The sequence below is a fragment of the Ciona robusta genome, chromosome 1, assembly GCF_009617815.1.
Source record: "Ciona robusta chromosome 1, ASM961781v2".
Classification (NCBI taxonomy): Eukaryota; Metazoa; Chordata; class Ascidiacea; order Phlebobranchia; family Cionidae; genus Ciona; species Ciona robusta.
The window spans coordinates 11,272,059-11,300,055 of NC_143235.1; the positions used below are offsets into that span (position 1 = coordinate 11,272,059).

The following is a 27,997-nucleotide window of genomic DNA, read 5'->3' on the forward strand; positions in this document are numbered from 1 at the left end:
AAGTAAGATGGGTTGTTGCTGGCAGCTAAATTTAAGTTTTTTAGATCGTGTTTTGAACAATTAACAACGCACTTTTACAGTTGAAATCGCGAGACTAAGGGTATATATTCATTTTGTTTATTACAGAATGGGACAAAAAGAGAATTAAAACATATTTTACTTTATACCGCTATACTCTAACTATGCAATGGGGTAAGTTGAGTTGTACAAGGATAGAAGAGACGAGGGTAACATATGACTACTTAGTTGTTGACAACAAATTGACTAAAAAGAGACGAAATGATTGTAATGGTTAAATCCAGAGCAGTGCATAAATTAAATATGCGGTTTATAATTAACTGAGACGCTTTCGTCCAAGCCGATCAATAAACAAAAAAAACATATTATTGTAGTGACTTATATAGTAGGGCGGGGGAAGATGGGACACCTTTAGCACACAATATCTAAAGATCTTTACCGTGTTTTAAACAATTATTAACGGTCTGTGGGAGTTGAAAGCATACGGTTTAAATAATTCTTTGAATGCTCGATTGTTTACTACCAAATGGTAGGAGAAAAAGAATAAAAAGGTGTTCCATCTTCTCCCACTCTACTATATATATGATACGTTTAAAATAATGCTCATATATGATCTGTTGGTTTCTACGTCCGATACGAACACAATATGCGAAATAGTTGTACTATACGTCTATCGTAATTTTGATTAGGGCTTTTTTATTCATTAATTATTTAAGACTAACATGGGTTCAGATCTCAAGGGATTCGCGACTTTAGAACATTACAGTGACAATTGCGATATTATAATTAGCAGCGACGCAAGTGCAGAGGTACATCCTGTTTAAGCCGCCGCAATAGTAAGAGTACCGCTGCAGATTCTTAGGTCAAGAACGGAACTTCGTAGTTTTACTCATTCTTATGATGAGCATGCAGGCCAGCGAGATGCATGAGCGCGTTTTTTTAATTTTCAGTGTAATTTTTTTTAAACATTTTATTTCTGTGGCGATTTTTCTTAAGTTCATTTAAGTTTTTATTCAAGCACCATTGGTAAAGGGAGAAATATCTGAACAATAAGATTAGTCATTAAAAAAATATGGTCGCGTAAAAAATTAAATAAATATTTAAACAACAATGAATTGTTGTTGTAGTGGTACTCAGTTTTGCATTCATATATGCGACGAACATAATTGTATTTATACATGCATTGTTGAGTTTTTAATTGCATGGCGTTTAGATGTTTTATTTATTAATCGATTTTACTCGCAACAGTGCCACTCGACCTCGAAATTATAGGATAACACAGTGCAGTTACGAGTGAATATATAGCCTGCTGGAACTGCTTGTTAGATATAGACTGAGGAAGGAATAATGAAAATGGATTTCCTTTCAGGACATGAATATCACTAACCAACAAATTCATCATCGACACGACGAATCAACCTTAAGCAAAGACAATCAAACAGTAGGTTTTTAAAGTAAAAGAGGTTTTTGCAGTATAACCATAGGTCCATATATGAGTATTCTTATAGGCATTACTTTTTAGGTGAATAATTCGAATATGGCATTGACTGACGAATCATTGCAAACGATTCGACTTGGTATAGCGGTGGTGTACATTCTCATTTGCGTGTTTGGTAAGAATATATAGTTCACCTTATTGTTGATCGCATGCATGTCTAAATAAAAGTTTTAAAAGGATGAATTGGGAAATCCATCCTATATTTGTTTTGTTTCTTGCAAAATTACTTACAAAGGGCCTAAATATATAAACTATAAATATTAATATATAGTAGGGTGGGGGAAGATAAGACACCTTTTACCTCTATTTTCTCGCCCCGTTTAGTAGTAAACAAAGAACATTCAGAAAATTGTAAAACTATATGACCATGACTCCCATTGACCGTTAGTATTTGTTTAAAACACTTTCAGGATATTTAGATATTAAGTGCTAAATGTGTCCCATCTTTTCCCACCCTACTATATAATATACAAGAATTCCAAAATCATGCAGCTATACTGGAAATAATGGATTTCCCAAACCGCGTGTTGAAACGTGTTCATACATAATTAATTAAGAAGAGATACAAATTAAAGGGCTTTTCGGAAACGCCATGTTGCTCGGAATCATGAAATCCGTCAAGAGTTTATCGGTTACAGATCACTACATTCTTAACCTTGCAATTAGTGACGTCATGCTTTTGACAACTCTACCACTAGCGACAGCAGATATGATCACAGGGTAAGTCTTGAAGTTGACTGTCACGAATATGGTACTGGGGGGGTAAGATGGCCACCTTTATATAGTAGGGTAGGAAAAGATAGGGACTTTTTTATTTCATTTTTTCGTTACATTTGGTAGTAAACAAAAAAAACGCAAAAAAAAATATAAAACCGTATCCTCACGGCTCCCACGGATCGTTATTAATTGTTTAAAACACGATCAGCTTATTTAAATATTCTGTGCTAACCGTATCTCATCTTCTCCCACCCTACTATATACGCCAGTGTAACTTTCTACAAACAATGTCGGCCAGAACTTGAAACTAGATACTGCATGTCTTAGCACCCAACATTTGTCTAACAAAACAGCAACTGAATAACCCGTGTGTTAAGATGTTAAACGCTTTATATTTCACTCACAGTCAATGATACGAAAACACATTTCATAACTCAGTATTCATGATTTGCTATAAAGCGGTTTTTCTAGAAAATGCAACGGAGGTTTCAATTTTTCATATTGTTCTTTTATATAGGAATCTTTGGCCATTAGGCTGGTTCGCTTGCAAGTACATGGTGTGCGTGGTATATTTCAATATCAGCGCTGGGGTGTGGACTGTTACCACAATGACTATAGACCGGTTTCAGGTGAGTTCTAAGTTTACAGTAGAAGCAAATTGTATTTGTACATCTTCTAAGAATACATACACACAAAATGCGACTTTCCATCAATTACCAAATATATGTTTCAGTGTATTGTACAAGCAAACAAAATGAGGGGCAAACGAACGAAGGAGCGAGCGAAAAAAATTCTAGCTGTCGTTTGGTGCATATCACTTGTTTATACATTGCCGGTTGTCTACTTCGCAGACAAAAGGTATGAAGTCGACAGATATAGTATAGGGTGGGGTAAGATTGGACATTTTTTAATCATCTTTTTTCGTCCCATTTGGAAGTATAAAGGACTGCAAATACCAACACCACACCTGAGGTTATATTCATAAATCTTAAAACCGCTACACCAACATCACCAAACATATATTAGGGTGGGTGAAGATGGGACACCGTTAACACATAATTTCCAAATAGCCTGATCGTGTTTTAAAGAATTAACAACGGTCTGTGAAAGTCGTAAGGATACGGTTTCATAATTCTTTGAATGTTCCTTGTTTACTACCAAATGGAAGAGAAAACAAAATGAAAAGGTGTCCCATCTTCCCCCACCCTACTATACATCTACGTATATTTAAAATTAGGCTTATTTCACATGTACGTTTCAGAAAATTCAAAATAACGAATACGTACCCTTTGTGTGATAGTGGTGTGTATGTAAATACTTCAGCAAGTCCTCTTTCCGCAACAACTACATTTAAACAAACATGAAGGAACGGACAGGCTCTTCATGTATAATAGAATATCAGTATACTATAATTGCCGCCACATATAGTGCAATGTATACGTCAATCGATTCTTGTCTAGCAATAAACACAAAACCCACAGCCCATGCGTCTCGCATTGCTACAAAGTAAACTGCATCGCCGCTTCTGACAAAGCTGTAAGGTTTTCTCCTTAGGCCTTTTTGGCGTTGATTATTTGTACCGATAGCAATGATTAATCTTGCCTTTTGTATCGACAGCGAAGGAGTCTGCACGCTCCATTACGTCGGGTAAGTGTTGCTAAACCGTACACCTTACAAGTATTGTGCGGCAAGACGGAACATGTATGTATCACATCACATATACCACCAACAGCAATTTTTTTTCTGTAGAATGGGCTCACTATCGGTGACTACAGTGTTAACCATGCATATGACCTTTCGATTTACCGTTGCCTTTGTAGTTCCTCTGGTTATATTGATAATTTGCAACACTGGCGTTGTTTGCTTTCTCAAATCAAAAGACAGGTTGTTTTCCGGCAAGGTAAGAAAACTATTGCCTGCGTCTGGCATATAGTAGGGCGGGCGACGGGACACTTTTAGCACATAATATCTAAACATCCCGAGCGCGTTTTTTTTTAAACACTTAACAACGGTCTACAGCAGTCGTGAGAATACAGCTTTACAATTCTATAAAGGTTCTTTGTTTACTCACGGCCTACTAGAGATATCTCCAGTAGTCCGTGGTTTACTACCAAATGGAACGATAAAGTGGAACGAAAAGGTGTCCCACCTTCCCCACCATACTATATTATACTCTTTCTGATTTATATTGCAACTGTGTTTTATTAGTCTTTATATAAACGAAGCATTATGACTGTAATCCTCACATTATATAAACATCGCGCTTTGGTGCGCCTATAGTTAATTACAATTAATAAGTCTAAACTTTGACTTATTAATGTTTTGATATATATATGGTGGGGAAAGATGGGACACCTTCTCAGTCTATTTTATCGTCCCGTTTAAACAAAGAACATTCTAAAAATTTATAATCACATCCTCATAATTCACATATAGACCGTCGTTAATGGTTTAAAACAAGATTAGGATTTTGAATATTATGTTCTAAAGGTGTCCGTTCCCCACTCTACAATATAACGTTATTGGTTTACTTATATGCTGTAAAATTTAACGTAAAGTTCTGTTCCAGAGGTCGAACACCAAGCGCTTGGAAACAACAGAACAAGTAAGAAACAAATATTTATTTTTATTTAATAAAAATCAATTTTGACACCTTATCTCCTTTTTTATAATGTATTCAAAATCATATTTGTTTGTCTTCCTGTTACAGGTCACGAGGATTGTAACAATGGTGACGATCGCGTTTCTCATTTGTTGGCTCCCTAACTTCGTAACAACCTTAATTTTCGTGTTTAGTCCAGCAGTTCTTGGAGTTATAGGTAATACCGTAGGCAAAGTAGCCAAAACTATGAGTCTTCAACTTTGTTTCGAGCAAATATCTATTTGAACTGTTGTAAACTTAACAAAACGTAGGCGATCTCTTTATATACAGATATAACAAGCCATGGTTTAAAACTGGTGTCCTTGCCAGGCAGCACGAGCCACGCCTTGACATTTATAATTCTGGTCGCCCATACATATTGCCTAAATACTTAATTGTATCATTAAGTAGTCTGTCATGGGTTACCATAATTAACCTATGTTATTTCGTTTACAGGGCCCTTGAATCACCGATACTATTTGTTGTTCCATTGGATGACGGTTTGTCTTCTGTATTTCAATTCATGTCTTAATCCTTTCATGTATGCTTTGTTGGGAGGAAACTACAGAAACAAGTATGAATATTTATACTAGCGTGGCGAGGCAACGCGTTATAAAACGGGTGTTCTGTTTCATATAAATACACCTCGTGCCCGTTTTTACGAAATACTGCATATATGTAACTTTGTGGGTGATTTTGTTTATGTTTTTACATTTATTTTTGTGTGGCTGATAATTAGAACTTTCCATAATGAGCTTCTAAAGTTGAAGCGCAATTTCCGTTTTCCCAACTTTGACACAGTGACACCATATCCTCTGAGCTAGCGCCAGCGTTCTACCCATCACTGTACCATGGCGTCATAAATAGCATATATACACATTATACATCTTAACACGTACATAGGGTGAAGAGTTTATTCAAGACTTCATGGCGAAGAATTTCTCATGTTGTCTCATTTACCTCGTCCGACAAACGAAAAATTCCTCTAATAAAATCAAAAGAAAAAATGCTGGGAACTGGCACATTTCAAGTGAGTATACCGGAACTACACCTTTCAACTTTTTCTAAACACGTATATACATGGATGTGCGATAAATCAATATGCCATGTTTAACGAAATATTCATTTCCCAGTAACTAAATAAAATGTTCAGTATATATAGTAGTACATATATATGCCTATATTGTATTTATTTTATAGGACGAGCAGACAGATCTCGAAAACGAAAACAGAGTAGTTGAAGTCAAACCTTCTCCAAACAATGCAACAAAGTTAGTTCATGTTACATCTCTTTAAACTGCTGATAATGATCGTGAGCCAAGTGCGATGTTAAAAAAACAAATACGTACGTCATCACATTGATAATGACGTCACGTTTATTTTCAATTTTGAAAAACCCCAGTTAAACGATATCTTTATTTATATTTTTTTATTAAAAGTCGTAGTGTATACAATTGTATTGGTCGTTATCGTGCTGTATACGCGTAAAATAATACTTAAGTTCCTAAAATGAGTGTGGTTATAATTAAAGACCGATGCATGTTGACCTAATGTTATGGCAGCAAAAATGCTGCTTGCTATATGTGTGACTCCATTATGGAGCACAGAACAAAGTAGAGTATAGTAACTATACCCTGTTTGTTGCAATAAAAAAATAAAAGGACCGTCCCTGGGTGGGCTCGAACCACCAACCTTTCGGTTAACAGCCGAACGCGCTAACCGATTGCGCCACAGAGACAGACGTTTCGAGTGCCTCGAAATATGGTAGTCAACAAACGGTGTAGGACTGTAGGCGAATTTTTTCGAAGTGCCATAGTAGAACATTTAATCAAGTTGTGGCAAACCCAAGCAAGGTATTTTTACCCCATTAAATTATTTTACATTAGGCTAGGCCTTTAGTTTTGTTTTTAAGGTTTCGTGAATTTAGTACTTTAAATTGTTTTTTTTTTAATAATGTGGTCGCCAACTGTTTGTCCGACAGAACCACGGTATAATTACCGTAACCTAAAGTTGAGGTGGAGAGTGGATTAATGCCAAACAAGTTTTTAAACAGGACCTACAAAGAGTCACGACCCAAAAGACGTTTGTAGTAGGCCTCGGTCTACGTTTAAGTACTCGTTTTCGCACAACGCCAGACGTGCCTTCGATAGCTCAGTTGGTAGAGCGGTGGACTGTAGCGGTACAACTGTCAGATATCCATAGGTCACTGGTTCGAATCCGGTTCGAAGGACTTTTTAGCTAATAAATAGGATTTCTTGGTTTGTTTTCTGAACTTAAAATAACTTTAAATTATTCTTTTGTTCTTGGAGGGTTTCATAGTCTGTTTTCTAAACTTAAAATAATTTTAAGTTATTCGTTTGTTCTATCTATTAAAACACTGTACCGTTTGTAAGTGCTAGGCTCTACTGTTTTTGTGCGCGTCTTAACCACATATATAGGCGTAACCCAATAGCCTAAATGACATCTGAACTGAATCCGTAAAATATAAACTAAGTTATTTATACCGGTACATAAAATAGTGCAAAAACTACTAACTTGGCAAACTACCTTCGTACAATACTATTATTAGACCTTCAATGCGTACAAGGTCACAAAGATGTCTAAAGAAAAAACGAAAACGCATTTCCGAACAATCAGCTTAAAACCAACCTCGGGGAACAAACGCTCACAACGCGCAAAGCGGGATAAACCTAAAAGTAGAGCCAAGAATCTTTGGTAAAATGAAACTACAAAATGTGCCCCGAGTGAGGATCGAACTCACGACCTTCAGATTATGAGACTGACGCGCTGCCTACTGCGCCATCGAGGCCACAAGAATTTTGGTGCGAAACCGGAGTCTAATACTGCGTGACGCAATTGGCGTGATAAAGTCATATCGCTGTTTGGTCAATTTGGGTCTTAGTATTAATTTGACGATAAGTAACTGATGTTGGTTTGCCGTATTTTATGTTTATAAACTTATTTTGATGATGGCCAAATGCTTATGAACTTATAAATATATTTCATATTATATTAACAAATGTAAAATAATTACTATATAACCATTACGACAACAAACATGTAGTCGGCGATAACTTATCACATTGCTAATAACATAAACTTTATAAAGGCTAATATTAATTTGATTTAAGCGGTAACTTAATTTTAAACGAGCTGACGAGCGCATATAGCGATAAAGGCATATGATATTACGTTATATATAGCCTCCACTAAATAAATAATATTGCTGGTTGGGTGAATGACACCGTGTTTTTCAGACTTCGTATGCAGGCTACAGCGGGGTACCATATCTGCTGTATTTCTATGTGTTTTATTACCACAGGCCAACAGTTCACAATATCTTGCTTTATGTTTTTCCTTTTTCTGGTAACCGTGACCCGATAGGGATAGAGTATCGGGTAAAAGTTTACTTGGCGGCCGGGCAAGGGTCCATAATAGCTCGCCATTGGCCTTGGCTGACCCCAATGGCTCTGTGTCAGTAGTGGCGATTTTTTCTCATTCTTCAGAAAGTTCTTGTTATTGTGTCTACAGAGACATGTCTAGTAGGCCGTGTTGTGCCACAGAAAAAGACGAATTGTATACCAGAACGGATCACGTAACAGAAGTGTGACGTCATGCGATAAAAAGGAAAAACAATTTAAGCCTGTCAGCGGCTGAACAGGATGTCATTAACCCCATTTAACAGGTGGAGTCCTGTTTTTACGGGAATAGTCTCTAATGAGATAAGATGTATTCGCAGTGTTGACATTGATTAATGAAGTGTTTGAATTGGGTAATGTAACGTTATTTAATCGTCGAGCTCAACGAGCGGAAACAACGTCATACTGAATATAGAAAACTAAAGTTTCGATGCGTAGCCTATACTAAAAAAATCATTCAAAGTTAAACTCACTCCAAGAAGCATCGCAGAACCGCAAAAACCATAATAAAAACACTTGACGAAAAAGAGTGGAGATGCCGGGGATCGAACCCGGGGCCTCACACATGCAAAGCGTGCGCTCTACCACTGAGCTACATCCCCATACGAAAGCTACCACGCGAAATCGCGCTATTAACCTGTGCACAAATATGGTTTTGCTCGTTCACACGTTTTTTAATCCACTGTTTACTTATATAACGCATAAGAACTGGCTCAACTTTTTTTAGAACTGTTAAATCAAATTGAAATACAAACAATTTGCTTTATGTTTGTTAATGATTTAATTACATTCCGGTTCGAATTTATTTTAGAATTCAATAAGCTTACTTAAAGGTCAAATAACACAGAAAACAAATCGTGTTGAAAGTAACTTGAATATTGTATGACATGCTTTTATAATTGACGAAATTCATAAAGATAAATAGTCCTGGGGTGCATGAAACAACTAATATAGTCGTTACATACCATACAAATAAAGCGTATATCATACACTGTGTATACTGTATACACTCATTTTCTAAATAAAGTGAATTTATGACCATATTATTTGTTGAAATCATCAATAAGTTAGCGAAAAGTGGAGATGCCGGGGATTGAACCCGGGGCCTCACACATGCGAAGCGTGCGCTCTACCACTGAGCTACATCCCCAACGACGAGGATGGGATTCGAACCCACGCGTGCAGAGCACAATGGATTAGCAGTCCATCGCCTTAACCACTCGGCCACCTCGTCGCGTCAGAACCGTGTTCTAGAATAGCACTATACTATACACACGAATTGTTTCCAACCAAACTTGTTTTATTTAGTGAGTTTTAGTTCATTTTTAGCATAGTTTGCTGGTTATAAAAACATCACATGACATTTGTACGTTACTTTCAATGTACTGCAAATTTTGAAGAAAACAAATATCACGTGTAATAGTAGTTTAATAACCTTTTATTCTTCATAGAAGATATACCGCACCGATATTAACAAAATACCCAAATGCACAAAATACAAATAAACGCACACTTCTTGCTGAGTTGTAAAAATCGTTCCCAGACCGGGAATCGAACCCGGGCCGCGTGGGTGAGAGCCACGAATCCTAACCACTAGACCACCTGGGAGACAGTACAGTTGCTTCCAAACAGCTGTTCTATTCTACAGCATAACTAAACTATTTTAAATGGCCCATGAATTGATGTTTCACAGACACTATTACATACGATTGATAAACAAAATATATCACCAACAAATTAGTGCACAAACTCTAAGGTATTGGTAAAAGTAAGCCAGTAATACAAAAATCCACTTTATTAACAACAATTTCTGAAGCTAAGAAATTTCAAAATAAATACTGTACTATGGTGCTTAAATTTTATTAATAAATGATACAGTGTAAAACAATCTGAACAGCAAGGAACTAGATTTAATATTATGCAACAATCACAATCACATCTATTGATGATATATTTTAAACCGTTTCTTTATTCAGGATGTTACATTTAACATAAACATGGTTCGTTTCTAAAATGCAGAAAACAGGCAGTGGCAAAAAAACAAGGAACTAAAATTAAAACAAGCATATATTAATTGTCAAAATCCCATTCAATTGCAGATGTTTCCAAGGCTCCAATTTGTTTCGATAAATCGTTTATTTCTTCTCCATGGACTAGAAATGACAAAACTGAGACACAAAATACATAGAATGATTTTAATTATAAAAATAACTTACCAGCTGTTTTATAGTTCTGCAGTGTTACTGGAACCAAAGGTTTTAGCAGTGTTTCAAGGTTTATTTCAAGCATGGAAAGCTGATTAAAAAATGGATGATTAAGCAGTTCAGAAGCACTGGGTCTCTGCGCGGGATCTCGTTGCAGGCATGATAAAACAAACTAAAAACCAAAAAGAATTAGAATTTGAAAGTATTAAAATAATAAAGGGAAAATTGAAGCTTTTTTAACTTATAGTAGGGTGGGGAAAGATGAGACTCATTTTCAGTCTATGTTCTCATCCAACTTGGTAGTAAACAAAGAAAATACAAAGAATTATAAAACCGTTTCCCTACAACTTCCATAGACCAATGTTATTTGTTTAAAACACGATCAGGATATTTGGATAATATGTGTTAAAGGTGTCCCATCTTCCCCCACCCAACCATATGTTAGTAGAAGTAGCCAAAGATTTTGTATGCAATCAACACTAACGGAAAGTTTGGATTTACAATGGTTTTTCTTAAGAAAATAAAACTAAAAACAAGTTCACCTTATGAAAAGCTGGTGAAAAACTCCTTACACCTGTTGCATGATGTTGTTCCTGTATATTTGGATCCATATTTTCTAAAACACTATCTGTTCATCATACAAACAGATACTAATTAGTAATTATCAATATTTAAAATGAAAAATACAATGAAATAAAGCAAAAATTACACAAAATATTGTATAAATATATTACAATTAAATCTATGGCATATTAATGCATTACATTTAATAGTGTTTGAAACATCTAGTAATGGGCTGGTCTGGTCTACCTTGTGTAAAGACCTCACTCATATAGCATAGAATGTTTACTTACCATTAGTTAGTGGAACAGTTGTTTTATCCAACAGACAAGGCATTGTGCCATTTAATTTCTCCAGCAGCATCTGGTCAAAACTATGTTTTAAGCCTATGGTTTATGAAGGTGTTAAGCCATATAGAATGTATTGGGATTTCGTATCTATAGACATGAAATACAAATAAAGGTTAATTAAAACACAATTCAGCTTTGCAGTAAAGGTGTGTCAGCTTATCAGGAATAATATAAATATATGGCTTGCCTTAACTCCACATCTAATAGAGGACAATAAATACCTGTGTACTTGGCATATCAGTAAAAGGTGCATGACCATTAGCAAGCTCACATGCTGTGATTCCTAGACTGTAAATATCAGACTCTGGTCCATACCCCTGCATGTTCTGTAACAACATATTTTTATTAACATGCTCTATGTGGCTGAAAATATAAAACTGAACTAGGTTGCCATGCGCCTTAGAATTCACAAATACGATAAAACTGTGTAACATTGGATAAAACCTGCTGTAGTATTTCTGGGCTCAACCATGGAAGCAAAAACGTGTCGTGTCGTGGATAATCATGAACTGGAGCAGAACGAAAATCTTTGTTCAACACAGAAATCATATTTCGATGTCCAGATAATTTTACACTTCCGTCACTTGATAGAACTATGTGACTTGCTTTTACTCCTCTGTAAATAAAATACAATAGTTGAAATTTCCTCAGAAAGAAGTTCTTAAGCATTTGTTCTCGTTGTACCTTCTGTAATATTGCATCATATATACAACAATTACAAAGTACATGGCAATAGCAAAACAGTTAAAAGCATTAAAAATAAAATGTTTTTAACAGAATATGAAATACATTACCTGTGAATACATTGGAGACTGTGTATATATTCCAATGCATTAAGAACTTCACGCAGTGTGTAAGCAATCACCAACTCAGGTAGCCCGTACTTAAAATGGGATTCCATTAAGTCAGTACAAGAACCTAAATACGACAATAATTTCATGTAAACCACTTATATATTAATTACATACATTTTTTAAAATGAGTAACATATAGAAATGCATAGTCTATACCGTATAGGAACAACAACAGTTAATAAACAGGTGAGACCGAATTAATAATGAGAACTGGGGGAATTCGGTATTTTTCTCACAAAACCTACAAAAAGAATTCAGTGACAAAATAAATCCAAATGTTCAGAAATAATAATATTTTAAAAAGTGAGCTATATTTGAACTACTAAACAGATAAATGAATTACCATAGTCCATCATTTCACTAACAACATAGAGTTTTCCATTTTCGATCAATGTTTGATTATGAACAAGAACATTTTTGTGGCACAAGCTTCGAGAGATCCAAAGTTCTTGCTGAAAACATCCATGAAAAATTTGTGAAATGAGGGCAACAAGAAACATAATTTAATGATAAAACATTGTAACAGAGCTACAGGAGTACCAATATAAGTTTTACTTGTTAAGTAATTCATCTTAAAACAAAGGGTATTCGAGAAGCAAAATTGTAATAGTGTACACATCTTGTAACAACAGTGTTGAATAAATAGAGACTACATTTTTTAAAACAAAAAAAATATGTTTTTATTTAAATTTGACTTATACTTATGTCATACACTGAAAAATACCTGCAGAAACTTGAAGCACTCAGTTGAAGCAGAATCAAGATCTGTTTCTTTCACTGCAAGCAGCGTATTTGAAGCTTTACATTTCACTAAGTAAATGTTAGTGTTGGAAAAGTTGCATTTACCTATAAATATAAGAAAAACAGAATTGTAAAGTTATTTTTCCATAAACAATCAATGAAATATATAAAAACGGTAATAAAAACTGCAAAACTTACCAATTAACCTATAAAAGGCGTAATCATCTCGAATAACCATGCTTGGCTTATACAGAGTGACCTCTTCACACAGTCATTAACACTATACATCTGACTGCCGACCACGTAACATCCGATACCCTACCTATAAGCCTCTGTTGACAGTCACGTAAACAAGTTGTATGATTTGTGAAATCAACTCTTGTTTTGCCTTTAATTACATAGTTTCGTAATCGACATAAAGTATAAGTACCCGACTCTCAAAATCCGTTTTTTTTTATTTAAATGTTAACCAAAAGATTAAAAACCTAAACATTCGTAAACCAAAAATATCAAAACAAATAAATTCTGCTCTTTATCATCACCGTGTGGCGGGGGATTAAGTTTTCGAATGGGGTGTTTATTGTTCGCGGTTTCACTTCTCTAGTTTCGATCGTGCACATACACATTGCAATATATTTCTAGTTTATACTTTGTTTAATTTAGTCGTTCCAAACGTTTGCCTCTAGAATGTTTATCTCTATAAAACGAACCTCGTATGTTAAATAACGTGTTGGTATTAATTAACTGCGTCTTTTACTTTGTAAGATTTACACAAATGACAAAACTTTGACCCAACCGACAAAACAAAGCAATATAATGAACTTGTATACGTACATAGTTATGTCGATGTAGGCTAATGGTACCAATACACCATAGATAGTATATGTATTATCTATGGATACACAGTTCTTCAAATTAGTCGTGCATAGGGCGCTTAACAAAATAAGTTGTAAAACAAACGATAATATCTGCATAAACACCAGCAATTAATCGAAGTGTTTGTGATCAGCGTATTAAATCAACTTGTTCGTTTTTGAATTTCCGATGAAAGCAATTAGACGTCAAACGCTTATGTCACGCTTTCGTGGAACAACTACGTCATCGTCAAATGTACAGTATGGAAGCGCTCATTAGAGCGCTATAGCTATAACATCCACCTTCGTATGTATCCCGTATTGAATTTGAACTACAACAAAGCTATTGTCCTTGGGCAATGAGATATGACATCGATTGCTGTAACTTTCACACTTGGGCTATACGACCATGGGATAGCAGAAGTTTAGCGAGTTTGAAAACCACCAAGTAATACTGTGTTCCATGTAATATGGAAATGTTTATTTAATCACACACTGTAGATGTCACAGAACACACACATTGATCGTACTCGTTATTGTTTCTACCAATACCACATGAAAGAGAGACACAGCATAAACGTAAGCAAAAATCTCGTAGTTCTTAAGTGTGGGGGTTCTTTTGCACGTGTTTTGTGGCATGACTACTTCGTTACGACGTCACGCTGTACGAAACAGATGTTGATAACTGTTTGACAGTGACCACCGCCAAAAGCGTGTCTTTAAATTACCAGGAAATAATCACTCAAGATCATTGTTGTGTTTGTTGTGATTTGTAAATAAATTAGTTATTTTTGTGACGTAACTGTTAAATACGTTACCAAGAACAACGAAGAGGAACGACCTAAATAACAACCTTTCCTCAATGTATTATTTCATTGTACTTCTAATTGCTTGACCGACGCCGTATGAATTAGGTAACAATCCAGTGCTATTACGTCATCGCCAACGCAATCCGTTTTCCGCCAGCAATTACTTTATTTATTCTTTATAATGAGCCAGACAACCTTTTTTCTTAGCTCCCCTCTCATTGGTCTGTCGCAACGATGACATCACCACGTGATCGTTGAATAGAATCGTTTCGGGTTATGACGTCAGTATACCCGATGTGAGCTCACAGACGGCAGGTCGAAACGTATGAGCTTAGAGACAGAACGAGTTCCCGCCGTTGTCAAGTATTCAAGAACTGAACCGATGATTTCGGGTAAGTCATAATTAATATTTATAATAAACATGTTACTTTTGATGTGAAATTTCGACTAGTCTAAACAATTAGAAACGGTTTGTGATATCACAACCCACAGTACAAGCACCATTGTGGTGTCATACAAACGTCGAGCCTCGGTTTGAAGGAGGAACGAGCAGGAGGGAATGACGTCAGTACAGTGTCGATGCCGTGACAACGTAACGACTTGTGTGTGCGCGCGTTGCAATTGATTTAACAATCGGAGAGAGCGCGCGCGGTTTGTGACGTGGTCATCTCTCTTTGCCTGCGGCGGAGTGTGTTTCTTTTTGTTAAAACCGTTCTTTACAAATGCTCGCGCTCGCGATCAAACAATGGTCTAATTTTGGCTCATGATTTTTCGCATCCCCTCACAACAAACATGTAGATTATGAAAAAGAATTGAATGTGTGTATACTTTCCTATGCGCGAGCAACAATTGATTTTATTCTTACATTACTCCAAGCATATATGCACAATATATTCATTAACAATTAAACACACCATGTTTAAAATGCTACATGTGACCCCCCTTTGAGTTCATTCTCAAATAGTTGTGTTTTGAGCTTGTTTTTTATTAAACAGAATGTTCTAACTCATAGTTATATGTAATTAGTTAGACCGGCTTGTATACAATTTTACAAGCCTATTTTTCACTCCAGCCTATTTCATTAAAAAAATTGGAGTGTTTACAGATTCGAAAATCATTTTACTGTCAAATTTATATATGTGATGATATGTTTAAAACCTAATGATGCAATACACACGTCTCAACATTGTGTAAACAGAAAAATTAGAATTGTATTTAAAAAAACTAGTGTATTTTCTTTAGCCCACCAATTTTGTACACCAATCAGATGGAGTAAGATTCTGTCTTGTTTAACATTGGGGTAAAAAAACATGGGGTTTAACTTAAGGCATTAGATTAAAACATTAGTGGTCAGTATACCAAACTGTATTCAAATGCTGCATATAAAATAAAAATGTCCGTTTAAGGCATGCCTCCACACAAAACCAATACCCTGTCATGTGCAGGCATCGCCTACATATAATAGAATGTTTCACATGCATTTATTATATTTCCACCCACAGTAATGAACCTAAACGGCAAATCGATAATGAGCACAAATGAACCAAGCAACTACATGAGCAACATGATGCTACCTGAGATGGTGAGAGCAACAAGAACCCACCCACTCGGCCCAGACTGCATTATTTCCAGGAATGAAATAACAGATCAGAAATCCCTGTAAGAATCCTATTTCTTTAATCCTATAGACAGACTGAAGCACATGTGTTTGTACTTTGTAGTTTGGACATAGATTTTGGTAAAGTACCCTTTTCTGACTTAATTTGTCAGGAAACACAATTGCCTTGAATGGAATAAGAAGCATAGGAAAAAGTTTCAAAACAATATTGGTTAAATAACACATGTCTAAAATATTAATACCTGAAAATATGGTTGCTTTCAATCTGAAAAAGTTATAAACAAAAGCATTGTTTTTTTGTGTACTTCGTAAAGCTATGTAAAATTCATTGTTTACAAAATGTTTAATTTTAGGAGATCAGTAAACTACTACTGGTATATTTCCCATGAGAAAGGGTGCGTGGAGTGTGTTGTGAAGATGTCACGAGGGGGAACCAATGGTAAAATATATTTGACATTTGTTTAATTATTTGCAAAAAGAAAAAAACTCTTAATAAATTCTTTGTTTTATGTCTTGTAATTTTGGGACCATTTCTGTTGTGAAGCATTTATAATCACCTTAAAACGTTGTGGTTTAACAATGTAAAATCCAGTGTCATATTCCTTATACGTCCAATCACTGTATGAATCCATTACCCTTGCCTGCAATTTACATTTTTAACGAGCGACACGTTTGTAATTATTCTTCTAATCAATAACCAAATCAATGCATAATTTCACTAGATTAATTAATAATAAAGAACAGATTCAACATATGATTTATACTTAACAGTAACAACATCTGATCCCAAGTGTGTGGTGACAAGAAAACACCGTCGTTTTGAAGCATATTGCTGCATGATATGCAGATCAAATTTTGTCACTGTTGTGCAGGCCCTTCTGCATTTGAAAGCAATACATAGGTACTTTTAAACGTTCTAATTCATGGTTGTGGTTCACATTGTTATGTTTTTTAGATAAAGTTTTAAATTGGGAACAGTGGCTATAAAATAGTTAACAATGATGTTTTCACAAAGTTAATCAAAAAATTATGAAATACACTGAATCAGATAATTTTAATATGGTTTTATAATTACACAGATCTACAAGTAAGATTCTTATACAAGACCTTGATATTTTTCACAACATTGAAAAAGCAATGGAAGTTCCCCCTGTTCCACTTCCGTGGCACATTGCAAAGAAATATGTAGATCAGGACAAAACCTTGGATTTCTCAGACTTTAAAAAGGTATTATGAATATTTTAGATGCATTACGCTACCGTGTACAAAATATCTTTATTAAACAGCACAGTCCAATGACAGTATTATACTAAAAAATCAAAGGACAAAAAAGTATGTAAATATATTCTAGTTAAATTTTATGTTCATGGGTTGAACTAAAGGAAGGAGCTATGGTTAGGGGTGTATTATTTAAGTAAATTTTTAGTTTAAAAACGTTATTGAAAATACAATATAAAAAACAACTTTAAAAAACTGGACTTCATTAACAAATAAGTACGAATATAAATATATATAAATATTTTATCACCTCAAGTTCTGAACAAAGTTTGTTTTCTCACAGGGCGATTATGAGCAAAATGTGAACAACTACGTCATACCACCTGGTGCAACACTGACGTCTGCAGCAAATGATATGACACTGGAGCAGCTTGCAGGTAAGAATTACCACCGAACCTGTTTAAAAAAGGATATAATGAGGCACGTTTAATAAAAGTTATGCTGCCGTTGCTATTATGTGCAGTGTCAATGTAATATTAAAAATAGCTGTTGTGATAAAACAGGTCCCTTGAATCAGGGTCCCTGATAATATCTTGCCAGATGACACATACCATATTGTTAAATATTTTTTTTAGGAGCTAACTCTAACAATAAAAAGGAAAAGTAGCAAAAAAGACTAATTTTTTTATCAGTGTAATTAAAATGGTGTTTATAGATTACAGTACAAAGCCTAAAGAGCTTATAAATATAACAATTTTTCGTTAATTCCAAAACTATTAAAAGCTCCACTAGCATACACATAAGTGGAAATTCTGTTAAGGTCATTACATTATAACTAAGAATGATAACAAACTGTGCTGTCACGATCGTATGTGATGAGTAAATATTTGCCCCAGGAGAACATTATGATACCTTGTGTTGAAATGAACATTGTGTACGTGCGTTCTATTAATGAGTGTATCGGTATCTGATATATTTATTCTGAAATGCAAAGGGTTGGAAATACATATTGTTTTCTTTGATTATTCAAATTCCAGATATTGTATCTGTAAAATGCAAGTAGATATGTATATTTATGCAAAAACCATTCATGCAATGCCATAAATATGTTTATCATTAGGAAACGTTTAATTCTTCTCAACATTTCGAAATCAGTATCTTGAAATTAAATTTACTCTAAGATCGCCTATACATTTCCTTATTTAGCCTAACCATCGACAAAAATGACATTTTTTCTAATTTTTTATATTACTTACACCATAGAGTCTCTTAACCCGCAGCCCCGGGAATCTCCAACTCCCCCTGAGTCAAACAACACAATTTCAACATCAAAAGGTGAACTAAATGTCAACATACTTTTATTTAAGCACTTTAAATCAAACATAGTTCCTTATTTACAGCTTAAACATTCATATCCTTTAAAGTGGTTTTATTTTAAATTTTGATTGTTTTAGTTTCAGTGGCTTATATACGGTAATTGAATAACTTATTGTCTGCAAAAATATTACATAAAAAAAGTAATATATATATATATGCAAAATTTCTGAGTTTATTTTACATAATTTTTCCCATTTTAGGTGATTCCCCCAACACGGTAATAAGCATTATATCGGCGATTGCAAAAGAGTTCGAGAAGCCGATATCTGCTTTGTCATTCAGTGATGACTCAGCACAAGTAACAATCAAGTTTGCTGACGGCAACTTGGTGGTCGCTCAAACCCCGGATCTTGTTGGTGTTGACAAAAATGAAAAAATATGTAAGTGTTATGTAAAGTGTGGGAGAAACATATGTATGGTTGATAATTTTAACAACCGATTATTGACCACTGGGTTGGAGCAATTGCCGTTAAGTGTCTTGCCCAAGGATACATGCACCTACAATGATAGCAAGGACGAGCCTTAAATCAATTACCTCTAGGTTAGGGGCAGGCCCGCTAACCAACTGTGCTTTGGCGCCGGGCTTGCTGTGGCGCCATGTATGTAAATAGTTGGGTGTGAGGTTGGGTATGATGGATCCACATTCATGTAAATTAGGTTTCACTGTTTCTAGCTCCTAAATACATTGGGGGAATAAGTAGGGATCTGGTTGTGAAAATTTCATTTAACTTTGGGAAGTTTTCCAATTTTTTATTAAAAAAGCAACGTTTTGGATTTGATTACCAAAAATAATAGACAACCAATTTTTGACAATACGAATCCAATTTTTAAATTTAAAAATAAGATATCTATGTTGTTAGATAATAGTTACACTGTATTTGGTCTTCATATTAGTTTTGCTTTCACAATTATAATTAGAAGTGAACACACCCTTGTTTATACTCTAATTACATATTCTATTCTGATATATCCTGAACTTAACCAATTAAATTCTCTCCACAGTGACTAATATTGACACTGATTCAATCCTTACGTTCACATCCGTTCGTACGAAAGGTGAAGACAACACAGAAATCCTAACTCTGCTGGCAAATGATCGTCCATTGGCAAGAAAACTGTTTTCAGAAACTATTGTAAAAGGAGTTCGAGACAAAGGTATATTTATCCTTTTATTCATAGAAAAAATATTGTTTTGCTTTCTTTTGAAAAATGTTATTAAATTGGACTTGGTACATTTACACTTTATTCTTATACAAAACTTAAACATTTCTACAGATAAATCTACACTAGAAACTGAAACAGAGAAGAGTCAACTAATTAAGCGGCCACACAGTTCTTCAACTGAAAGTATACCAACAGGTTTAACTTATACTTTGATATTTAAACTTGCTTTTTCAAATTAGGAAAGCGCATAACATGTGCAGCATATATTTTATGATTATATATTTTTTGGTGTGGTAGAGCCATTATAATAAAAGCTTCATGTAACGGTATGAAATTAGCATTAAATGTGATGTGTAAAATAGAAAATGGTGTGTAAGGTAACTTATTAAAGTCAGTCCAGAGGCAAGAGATAATTCACACACTTTGGCGCTTGATGCACTGTCAACAACTTTTTTGACTCGACTTAAAGCATGATGTACATGACCACACAATGTGTGGAAGTCAGTTCTATTCACAAAATCGGGCATACAGTATCGGAAAGCACACAAAACTTACAGAATTTTCAAACGCAGAAACGAAATCACCACCGATAAAAACAAACAAACCAATCAAGTCTGTTCGTTTTATGCTGGGTGCTCCAGATTCAAGCGATGATGAAAGACCTTCAACACCCGATAAAAATGGTGAGCTTGGACTTGTAGAGTTGTAGGGAGTTCATATATTGTTAGCTGATGTTAAAATGATTGGTTTCTGATGTCTGTGTATAGGTGTAGTAAGCATGGCGGTAAATTTGTCAGATAAAAACCTATCATGTGCATATTTGTAGCATTTGGGTATGATAGGTTATTGTTTGTTTCAGAAGTAAAACTTTTTTTTTTTCAAATTAACATAAAGTTTACTTTTAACACTCGAAAATAGTAGTTCTGAGAATCATTGTCAAAGGTGATCTATGAAATTAAATTAAGTGCTTCATATTTTGAACTGTTTAGACCAGTCAGCAACTTTATGCTGCCGAAGAAGTTTGTTAGTTCTGTTATGGTGTAGCAAGTTAGTTGACAATGCTGAGTAATAAGGTTTTGGTTTCTGTTGTTAACAACACGATATATTGCAACAGTCCATATAGATTGTTGTATCAATACAAATGTCTCTAGTTCTATAAATTACACTCAAACGCAATAAAAAAAGGAAAATATTTGAGAGTCCGCTAACAGAATTTTGAAAATACATTTCAACACTTATCATTATTATCCTACATTTAGGTCGTTTGCACAAAATCTTGGAAAGCAAACTTGTGCGTCACGAAGCTGTTTCTACCACGACACTAAAGCCAACATCGTATGACACAGGTACTTACACTACACAAGCTGTTACTGAAAATACTGTGTTTAACATCCAACATATGACATAGGAGGCCTTTTCTACCCTTATACAAAGCCTATGGCCAAAATATCAGTATACTTATATTCTACAAGCTCACTGTACATTTCAATTCATTGAATATGTAATAATTTAAAACTGAAGACACTAAAGATCTGGTGCTACAAAAACGTAACCAACAAAAATGAAGGCTAACCACGAGTAGTAATAGAGAAATATATTTCGCCTAAATGCCATTTATCTTTTTGTATAAGAGATTGATTTATTACAAGTTAAAACTGAAGACAAATGTTTCAAAAGTTTTTTCCAAAATATACCAAATTTTAATTTTTCAAATAAAACTTCAGCTTCTGCATTAAGTCCAAGCAAAGAAGAAACAACTGAAGCTACCGCAGATACATTTGATGGTAAGCTTGTTTAAACTAACAACAACAAAAAATCAACTACAAGCAGCCAAACATTGTGTCATACCCTCTTCTAAAGAAAAACTAACTTCTTAAAATAATTTGTGTGATTACGATTGAATTATTAAACAGTTCGTGTTGGAGCTGTGGGCCTTTTTAAAGCAGATATATCACTACTTATACAAGTTACAGACAGTGATTACTTGAAAAGGAAACTTAGGACAACAACATGACTATGCAATCTGTATACACCCTGTACAGTTAATAAAGTAAAGTATAGTCAAGTTGGGTTATAAAAACAACAGTTTTTTGGGGGGTAAGAACAACCGCCTTAAAAATCATTCTATCGCAAAATTAAATATCCGTTTTTCTTACTTACATATTATTTAACACAGGTTTACGAAATGTGGTTGACGATCTTATCACAACTGCTTCTAAAGGAAGGTAAGTTACAAATCAAAGTACTTTAGTTTGCAGTTGTGTGGACACCATTTAAAGCACACTTGTACCCAGACAATATTTTGTATGCTTAAAACTAGTGTGTTTCAGTGATTTATTGAATCTTTCACTAGTGTTTTTTGCTGGTATATTTACAAAATATGAATAAATAAATAAAACTTATTTACTCTCGCATGGCGGGCAAAGACAGTCCTTATAACATGGTTGCTCTGTTTCATACACCACCTACGAGTTACTACATATATATTTGTACTTCCTAAATAAAAGTAAAATACACAATTAATTTTAGTAAAAACCTCTACAAATTTGTAAATGGTCACAGCTGTTAACAACTTGCTTTATATTGCAGAATAATTCCTCCACCACCTGCGTCGCCCCAAGCAACGTCAGCTGACACCACTCTCAGCCTCCCATTGGTCGGTTCATCCCCTCAATTGTCCAATCTTATTTCAGTTGCAACAAAGGAAAAAACAACTTCAACTTTAACAAGAGTCCAGGTGAAAATTACAACCTTGAATTTTTTTTCACAGCATTCTTTTATGATAGTTTTTCAGAAATTAAGCAGTGTCTGCAACAAAAAAAATGTCTTATGTAAACACTGCAGTTAACGATACACGAGTAAAGTAATATAACATATTACATATGTATAACAAAAATATTTTAACTAAAAATAACAAAAAGTGGTCCTAGAATGAAGCATTTGGTAAGGTTTAATGGTTTAATTAAACAATTCATTTTATAAGCAATTTTATTTAACTAATCCGATGATCATTTAAAAATTTTAATCTTTAGTCATGGAGTCCGTCACTGGGTGGCGCTTCCTTTTCCGTTGCTTCGATGAGACGACCGTACACAGCGAGGGGATTCACCTATGCCGAGAAGATTGAGCTGATGAAACAACAGAATGATTACGACGCAGAATTCATTTCCCAACTAAACAGGAAAACTGGTAATAAAATTAGCTTTTTCCTAAAAAAAAATATTTTTTTTTGCATTTAAAGTTATGTTTTAATTTTTTATTGATTTTATTCAAAAACAACATACAAATAGGTGGATGAATTGTAATAAACATTTCAAAAAGGTGAATGAATTAATTCCCCCTCTCACAGCAACTTCATCAGCAACAACGACAACAAAATCTCAATTCAGCAACGCAAGCATGAAATCAACAAATGTTTCAACATCCGGAAGAAAGGACAGAAAAGGAAGAAGGAAATTCAAAGGTTTGGACCTTGTTACTTAAGTTATTTAATGGTGTGCAGTAAAAGGAAAAAGCGGGCATTGATATTTTCCCTTTTCTAACATAAGAGAAGAAAGTATAAAATTTGTTTAAAAATTGGAAATCATGTTTTGACTTGATATCAAGCGGATGTTTTATAAAGCGCTCAACTTTAACAATGATGTTACCACCTCATGTTCAGTTACTTTTTAAAACATTGTTTCTTATGAATGTAAACAAAATATTTTCACCATTTTTCATTAATAATTTTTCAACAAATGTTTCAAACTGCCTAATTTTCAACATCAACAACTCAGGTTTCAACAACAATCAACAAATCAACAAAGATAAAGACGAATCAAGTTCATCTGATGCAGAAACAAAACAAGCAAAACCTAATTCCAACAAAAGTAAGATAAAAGCAATTTATTAGGAAAATATTTCTCTAGTCTTATTTACCTTATAAATAGCACATATGTTCAAAACTAATATGCACAGGCATTCTGAATTTTTATTTAAAATAACATGTTTTTACCAGTTGTAGTGCATTAATACACATTTTGTTTATTATTGTGTGTTTTTTTTCAGTTTTTTTTGTAATTCCAAAGCACTTTAATATTATTGCGTTATGTCATTTTTTTTCGAATTCCAAAGCAAACCAGATAAATTTTACAAAATAAATATTTTACAGATTGGGATGAAGAACTGTCCAGCCAATCAAATGACAGCGATCACAATAGTACTTATTCTGACGAACACCCCCCGACGCTGCTCAACCCTGCGGCTGCTGCTGTAAGTTATCTTTATAAAAAAAACAACTTTTAACGTATATTGGTAAAATTCTAGAACTATATTTAATTCTTAGCATGATTCTACATACTTTAGTTTTTTTTGCCTTTTACAACATTATAAAATATTTCACAATTAGTACACATGATATAATAATAGTCTTTAAATTAATATCTAAAAACTAAAATAAATTCCATTAAATGAAATCAATCCTCATTCCCACAACAGGCTGCATACACTGGCTTGCTACGAACTGCAATAATGAGTGGAGCCGGTTTCCCTTCTGTTCCCGTCAGTGATTATTATGGCTCAGGTGAATGGGCAACTGCTGCCATGGAAACACTGAAAAGCCTCCAATCAACCATGGACACTAAAAACTTTGAGGTTGGTGCAACTTTTTATATGGCAACACTGGTTTATCTGGAATCACTGCAACGTGTATATCTGTCCTAAAAGCAAAAATGATTGGAAATTTTAGTAATACTTAGTGGATTTAAATTTTTTAAAACTGAGTATACCTAGATTACTATGTCTTACCAATACCTAGATATCTTGGTAATATCTCTGTCTAAATGGGCTTTCAAGATCTTGGGGTAATGGGCTAAACCTGGTCTAAATCCGAGGTCCTTGGCAAAAGACCTTATCCACAACGAATCAAAAAAAAAATATCTGTCTTTTTTACCTAAAAGTCCTCACTTTGCTTTATTATTAAACTTATTTTCACATTTGCAGGAAAAAGTTGAATCAATGCCAAAAGTTGCGGAAGATTTTCCACCAAACATAAGTGAAAGTATTAAGAAGGAATTCTTGGAAATTGACTTTGATTCATTGAATCCACCCATGGACACCATGAGTGATGGTAAGTGTGTGTTTGTGAAGCTTGGCTGAGGAATATAGGTTGCTATATTACTTGTTTTAGTGGGCTTCTGGTTCTTTGTTTTAGGACACATTATATATTTACATTACAACTAAATGAATATTGTACAAAGAACTACAAACCATGATTACATTTCAAACGCATTTAAAAAAAATGCACTATTTTAATTTTGGGTGTAGTAAAAGAGGCTGCTCGTATAAATGCACGATTTGAAAATGTTAAACTATGCACAGTTTGCAAACCAATGGAATAAAGTATTTAGCTAAATGCATTCAAGTCCTTGATTTTATTCTTATATTGAAATTCAATAACCTAATTTCCTTAGATCCTTCTTACTTGAGTGATTCCACCAATCACACGTCTCGAAAACGATCGAAATCCAACGAACCACAAACCTTGCATCACAGCGAGAAAGATAACAATCCCGTTTCTCCGAAGCGACACAAACCTGACTCCGACCCAACACTAGATGTCCTCAGTAAAAACAAAACTCTCGAAAAAATCCGATCGTCTCCGAAAAGACTCTCCCCGTTGCTAAGCGACAGCGAGAAGAGGATGATCGTTCATCGATCAAAATCGAGCATCTCCTCCCAACCTCCAAAGATCCGAGAGTCCGGGAGCCTCCTTGCTGCTCATCTTCGAGCAAAGACGAGCATGATGGGATCGAAATCGTGTTCCGACCCCGCCCTCAGTTCAAGGTGTGTGAAGTCACGTTTTAAAGAGCAATGTTTGTAGAAATAGAGTGAATTAAAAATCTTCTGAAACTTTGTTTTTAAACCTTTTTTGTATCTTATCTCAGATTTAAATGTTGACTTTTAACTAAAAGAAAAAAAATAACAGCATGTTTGGCTGCATGGTTACAGTGTTAATAATACATTAATATATAGAATAAACTATTACCTCAATGCATGGTTTTAAAATCCAAACATCCTTTTTCAAATTCCCAACCTTTTTAAAAACTTTTTTTTGTAAATTTAAAAAAAAATATAATTTCTACTTAAAATCTTGAAATGGAAATTTTCTAAAAATTAAAATACTTTTTTACAATTTCAACTAATTTGCATGGTTTTAGTGTGGATGATAATGGCTGCCCCGCTCAAAATGATTCTGACGTGGAAAGCATGTTAAACCAGAGGTAGATGCTTTACTAAAGTGATAACAGTGTGATTATGTGTGTGAATGGCGAATGCATGAGAATAACTAAAAAAAATGTTTTGTAAAAAATACAACTTAAAGTTAAATGAACAAAGATTAACTTTAACAAAATCAAATCTTGTGAATGATATAGTTTTAGAAAATCTAGCAAAATTTTCCTAATTCACATTCGTTACTTTTTCAGACTCCTTGAGAGCAACCCTCTACCGAATAAAAAAGAATCAAAAAAATCCTCGGCAAAATCTTCCAATCAGCAAGCAGCAGCTGGTGACACGCTTGTTTTCCTCAATGACATCACAATGAAAGACTTCAACAACAATGAGTCAACGTTGACGTGGTTTTGTCCGAAAACGAAAATGAATGAAAATAAACTGACCAAAGATTCAGCAAAAACTGTAAGTATTTTAGTAACTTATTTGAAATTTTTAAATTGAAATATTGCCTAACAATTTTAAAAGCCTTCTAAATGCAAACCAGCCTCCATTTATGGGTTTCAGATTCAAAAAAACAAAAGTCCTTTGTATAAATTTCCATTAAATTGTTTTCTTTAGTAACAAACGTTTTTGCTTAAACATTGTTTTAACTCAGCAGATGAACATGCCAGAAGTTTTCAAAAACTGTGTTGATACCTATATGAAAGTTCGCCTCATTCAAAAGATGCACGTGTGTAAGGTGTGCGGCTTCTCTATAGTTGCCACGGACTCTGGAGAGGACGGCGAGAAAATGTTGCAAACCCATGTCATGGAACATTCACTTAAAGAGATTTACCAAACTGGAAGTGAAATTGAAAATTGGAAATAAGAAAGTTTCACCTATCCCAATGGGGACATAACTGAGAAATTTGGTCCTCAGCTGATTTATTTAAGTTTCCACTGTTATATTAAAACTGCACAATCAGATTTTCCTTGGTTTTGACGTAAACCAGCGAAAAGAAACAACTTTTTGTTGTGAGAAATCACGTTTGGGTTGATTGCTGTTACTCGTTTCTACGAAAAGCCTTTTATTGAGTTTTATTTTCCTTACAGTTCCCTTTATGCGCTTTTATTGCAATGCGTCTGTGATATATTACTTGGATATTTTAATCAGTTAATTTTTATTTCTTATTTATTGTGCATTCCAATGCTAGTTACAGTACCCTCCACACAAGAAAATATGTCTTTTTTGTTACAGAAATAGCCCCGAATTTTTGAAAAACATTTTTTTTTCAAGCCCAGTCTAATTTTTTTGCAAATTTCGGAAACAAAAAAGTTGTGTCTATGGGGTTGAAACATATTACTACCTTTTTTATTAAAAAGTTTATCAATTCTCATTTGAAAATCGCTTTAATTTAAATCCTGTGCTAAGTTCTGTTTATACACCCAGTCGATTGTTGTCCCATGGTACCTCACAGAACTGCAAGTTTTGTATAAAATCTTCAGACCCTGATCAAATTCAGTACAGTAGCTGAGTAGTTTTGCCGGTTTAATTTGATTTTCCAAAGTGGTGCTTTTCAACTATCATTGTTTTGTATATTAGCGCTTATACCAGACAAAGGTTTTTTCGTTACTGATTTTGTTTAAATGAAAGGAATACAGATCCGACTCTCTTATCTTCTAGTGTTAGTAAAGAAAATCAATTCTTCACTTTAAAATTTGAGTTTTAAAATCCAAAGCATTGTTAGGAACAAGGTGGACC

At 34.4% G+C, this 27,997-nt stretch overlaps 3 protein-coding genes, 1 long non-coding RNA gene and 7 other non-coding genes across 14 annotated transcripts; 3 read left to right on the forward strand and 8 right to left on the reverse strand.

Moving 5' to 3' along the window:
* Positions 1-1,086: 1,086 nt before the first annotated feature.
* LOC149743153 (somatostatin receptor type 5-like) lies at positions 1,087-6,384 on the forward strand. The gene is made up of 12 exons (XM_089882983.1): positions 1,087-1,459; positions 1,541-1,631; positions 2,092-2,236; positions 2,751-2,862; positions 2,967-3,091; positions 3,851-3,880; positions 3,983-4,133; positions 4,803-4,838; positions 4,944-5,052; positions 5,331-5,448; positions 5,778-5,904; positions 6,075-6,384. Exons 1-12 carry the CDS (start codon positions 1,391-1,393, stop codon positions 6,168-6,170), a joined length of 1,209 nt encoding a protein of 402 aa, XP_089739109.1. The 5' UTR covers positions 1,087-1,390; the 3' UTR covers positions 6,171-6,384.
* LOC149743154 (uncharacterized) lies at positions 2,606-3,895 on the reverse strand. The gene is made up of 2 exons (XR_016385604.1): positions 3,520-3,895; positions 2,606-3,200 (listed from the first exon to the last, which is right to left on the reverse strand). It is a non-coding gene; the product is annotated as an uncharacterized LOC149743154 (long non-coding RNA).
* Positions 6,385-6,538: 154 nt separating the features above from the next.
* Trnan-guu (transfer RNA asparagine (anticodon GUU)) lies at positions 6,539-6,612 on the reverse strand. Its single transcript has one exon. It is a non-coding gene; the product is annotated as a tRNA-Asn (tRNA).
* A 402-nt stretch (positions 6,613-7,014) lies between these two features.
* Positions 7,015-7,104, forward strand: Trnay-gua (transfer RNA tyrosine (anticodon GUA)). Its single transcript is given in 2 exon segments — positions 7,015-7,051; positions 7,069-7,104. It is a non-coding gene; the product is annotated as a tRNA-Tyr (tRNA).
* A 506-nt stretch (positions 7,105-7,610) lies between these two features.
* On the reverse strand, positions 7,611-7,683 carry Trnam-cau (transfer RNA methionine (anticodon CAU)). The gene has a single exon. It is a non-coding gene; the product is annotated as a tRNA-Met (tRNA).
* A 1,140-nt stretch (positions 7,684-8,823) lies between these two features.
* Positions 8,824-8,895, reverse strand: Trnaa-ugc (transfer RNA alanine (anticodon UGC)). Its single transcript has one exon. It is a non-coding gene; the product is annotated as a tRNA-Ala (tRNA).
* Positions 8,896-9,371: 476 nt separating this feature from the next.
* On the reverse strand, positions 9,372-9,443 carry Trnaa-cgc (transfer RNA alanine (anticodon CGC)). Its single transcript has one exon. It is a non-coding gene; the product is annotated as a tRNA-Ala (tRNA).
* A 2-nt stretch (positions 9,444-9,445) lies between these two features.
* Trnas-gcu (transfer RNA serine (anticodon GCU)) lies at positions 9,446-9,527 on the reverse strand. The gene has a single exon. It is a non-coding gene; the product is annotated as a tRNA-Ser (tRNA).
* A 302-nt stretch (positions 9,528-9,829) lies between these two features.
* Positions 9,830-9,901, reverse strand: Trnae-cuc (transfer RNA glutamic acid (anticodon CUC)). Its single transcript has one exon. It is a non-coding gene; the product is annotated as a tRNA-Glu (tRNA).
* A 228-nt stretch (positions 9,902-10,129) lies between these two features.
* Positions 10,130-13,452, reverse strand: LOC149743162 (STE20-related kinase adapter protein alpha-like). 2 transcript variants are annotated; one of them, XM_089883125.1, is made up of 10 exons: positions 13,202-13,452; positions 12,987-13,108; positions 12,606-12,714; positions 12,203-12,326; positions 11,853-12,024; positions 11,630-11,734; positions 11,352-11,421; positions 11,040-11,125; positions 10,510-10,669; positions 10,130-10,461 (listed from the first exon to the last, which is right to left on the reverse strand). In XM_089883125.1, the coding sequence occupies exons 1-10, from the start codon at positions 13,239-13,241 to the stop codon at positions 10,364-10,366; spliced, it is 1,086 nt and encodes a 361-aa protein (XP_089739251.1). In that variant the 5' UTR covers positions 13,242-13,452; the 3' UTR covers positions 10,130-10,363. The 2 variants fall into 2 exon arrangements, with proteins under 2 accessions (XP_089739251.1, XP_089739259.1); XM_089883133.1 differs by having other exon boundaries at positions 10,130-10,446; positions 13,202-13,447.
* A 1,445-nt stretch (positions 13,453-14,897) lies between these two features.
* Positions 14,898-27,911, forward strand: LOC149743163 (uncharacterized). Of its 3 annotated transcripts, none has more exons than XM_089882533.1 (25): positions 14,898-15,058; positions 16,169-16,325; positions 16,638-16,723; positions 17,056-17,185; positions 17,364-17,511; positions 17,846-17,939; positions 18,766-18,837; positions 19,080-19,259; positions 19,882-20,034; positions 20,155-20,238; positions 20,616-20,726; positions 21,303-21,389; positions 21,768-21,827; positions 22,220-22,268; positions 22,633-22,780; positions 23,076-23,232; positions 23,393-23,506; positions 23,820-23,912; positions 24,194-24,294; positions 24,520-24,675; positions 25,024-25,150; positions 25,494-25,866; positions 26,241-26,303; positions 26,508-26,718; positions 26,912-27,911. In XM_089882533.1, the coding sequence occupies exons 1-25, from the start codon at positions 14,992-14,994 to the stop codon at positions 27,122-27,124; spliced, it is 3,234 nt and encodes a 1,077-aa protein (XP_089738659.1). In that variant the 5' UTR covers positions 14,898-14,991; the 3' UTR covers positions 27,125-27,911. The 3 variants fall into 3 exon arrangements, with proteins under 3 accessions (XP_089738659.1, XP_089738666.1, XP_089738674.1); XM_089882540.1 differs by having other exon boundaries at positions 26,915-27,911; XM_089882548.1 differs by lacking the exon at positions 26,241-26,303.
* Positions 27,912-27,997: the final 86 nt, after the last annotated feature.

Bases quoted from the DNA above. Each gene is read 5' to 3' on its own strand.
- LOC149743153 (XM_089882983.1), top strand. From the start codon at position 1,391: ATGAATATCACTAACCAACAAATTCATCATCGACACGACGAATCAACC. The intron at 1,460-1,540 runs GTAGGTTTTTAA...ATTACTTTTTAG, and splicing joins TAAGCAAAGACAATCAAACA to GTGAATAATTCGAATATGGC. The intron at 3,092-3,850 runs GTATGAAGTCGA...TTGTATCGACAG, and splicing joins GTCTACTTCGCAGACAAAAG to CGAAGGAGTCTGCACGCTCC.
- LOC149743162 (XM_089883125.1), bottom strand. From the start codon at position 13,241: ATGGTTATTCGAGATGATTACGCCTTTTATAGGTTAATTG. The intron at 12,715-12,986 runs GTATTTTTCAGT...GGATGTTTTCAG, and splicing joins AGTGCTTCAAGTTTCTGCAG to CAAGAACTTTGGATCTCTCG. The intron at 11,735-11,852 runs GTTTTATCCAAT...ATGTTGTTACAG, and splicing joins GCCCAGAAATACTACAGCAG to AACATGCAGGGGTATGGACC.
- LOC149743163 (XM_089882533.1), top strand. From the start codon at position 14,992: ATGAGCTTAGAGACAGAACGAGTTCCCGCCGTTGTCAAGTATTCAAGA. The intron at 15,059-16,168 runs GTAAGTCATAAT...TTCCACCCACAG, and splicing joins AACTGAACCGATGATTTCGG to TAATGAACCTAAACGGCAAA. The intron at 19,260-19,881 runs GTAAGTGTTATG...TTCTCTCCACAG, and splicing joins TGACAAAAATGAAAAAATAT to TGACTAATATTGACACTGAT.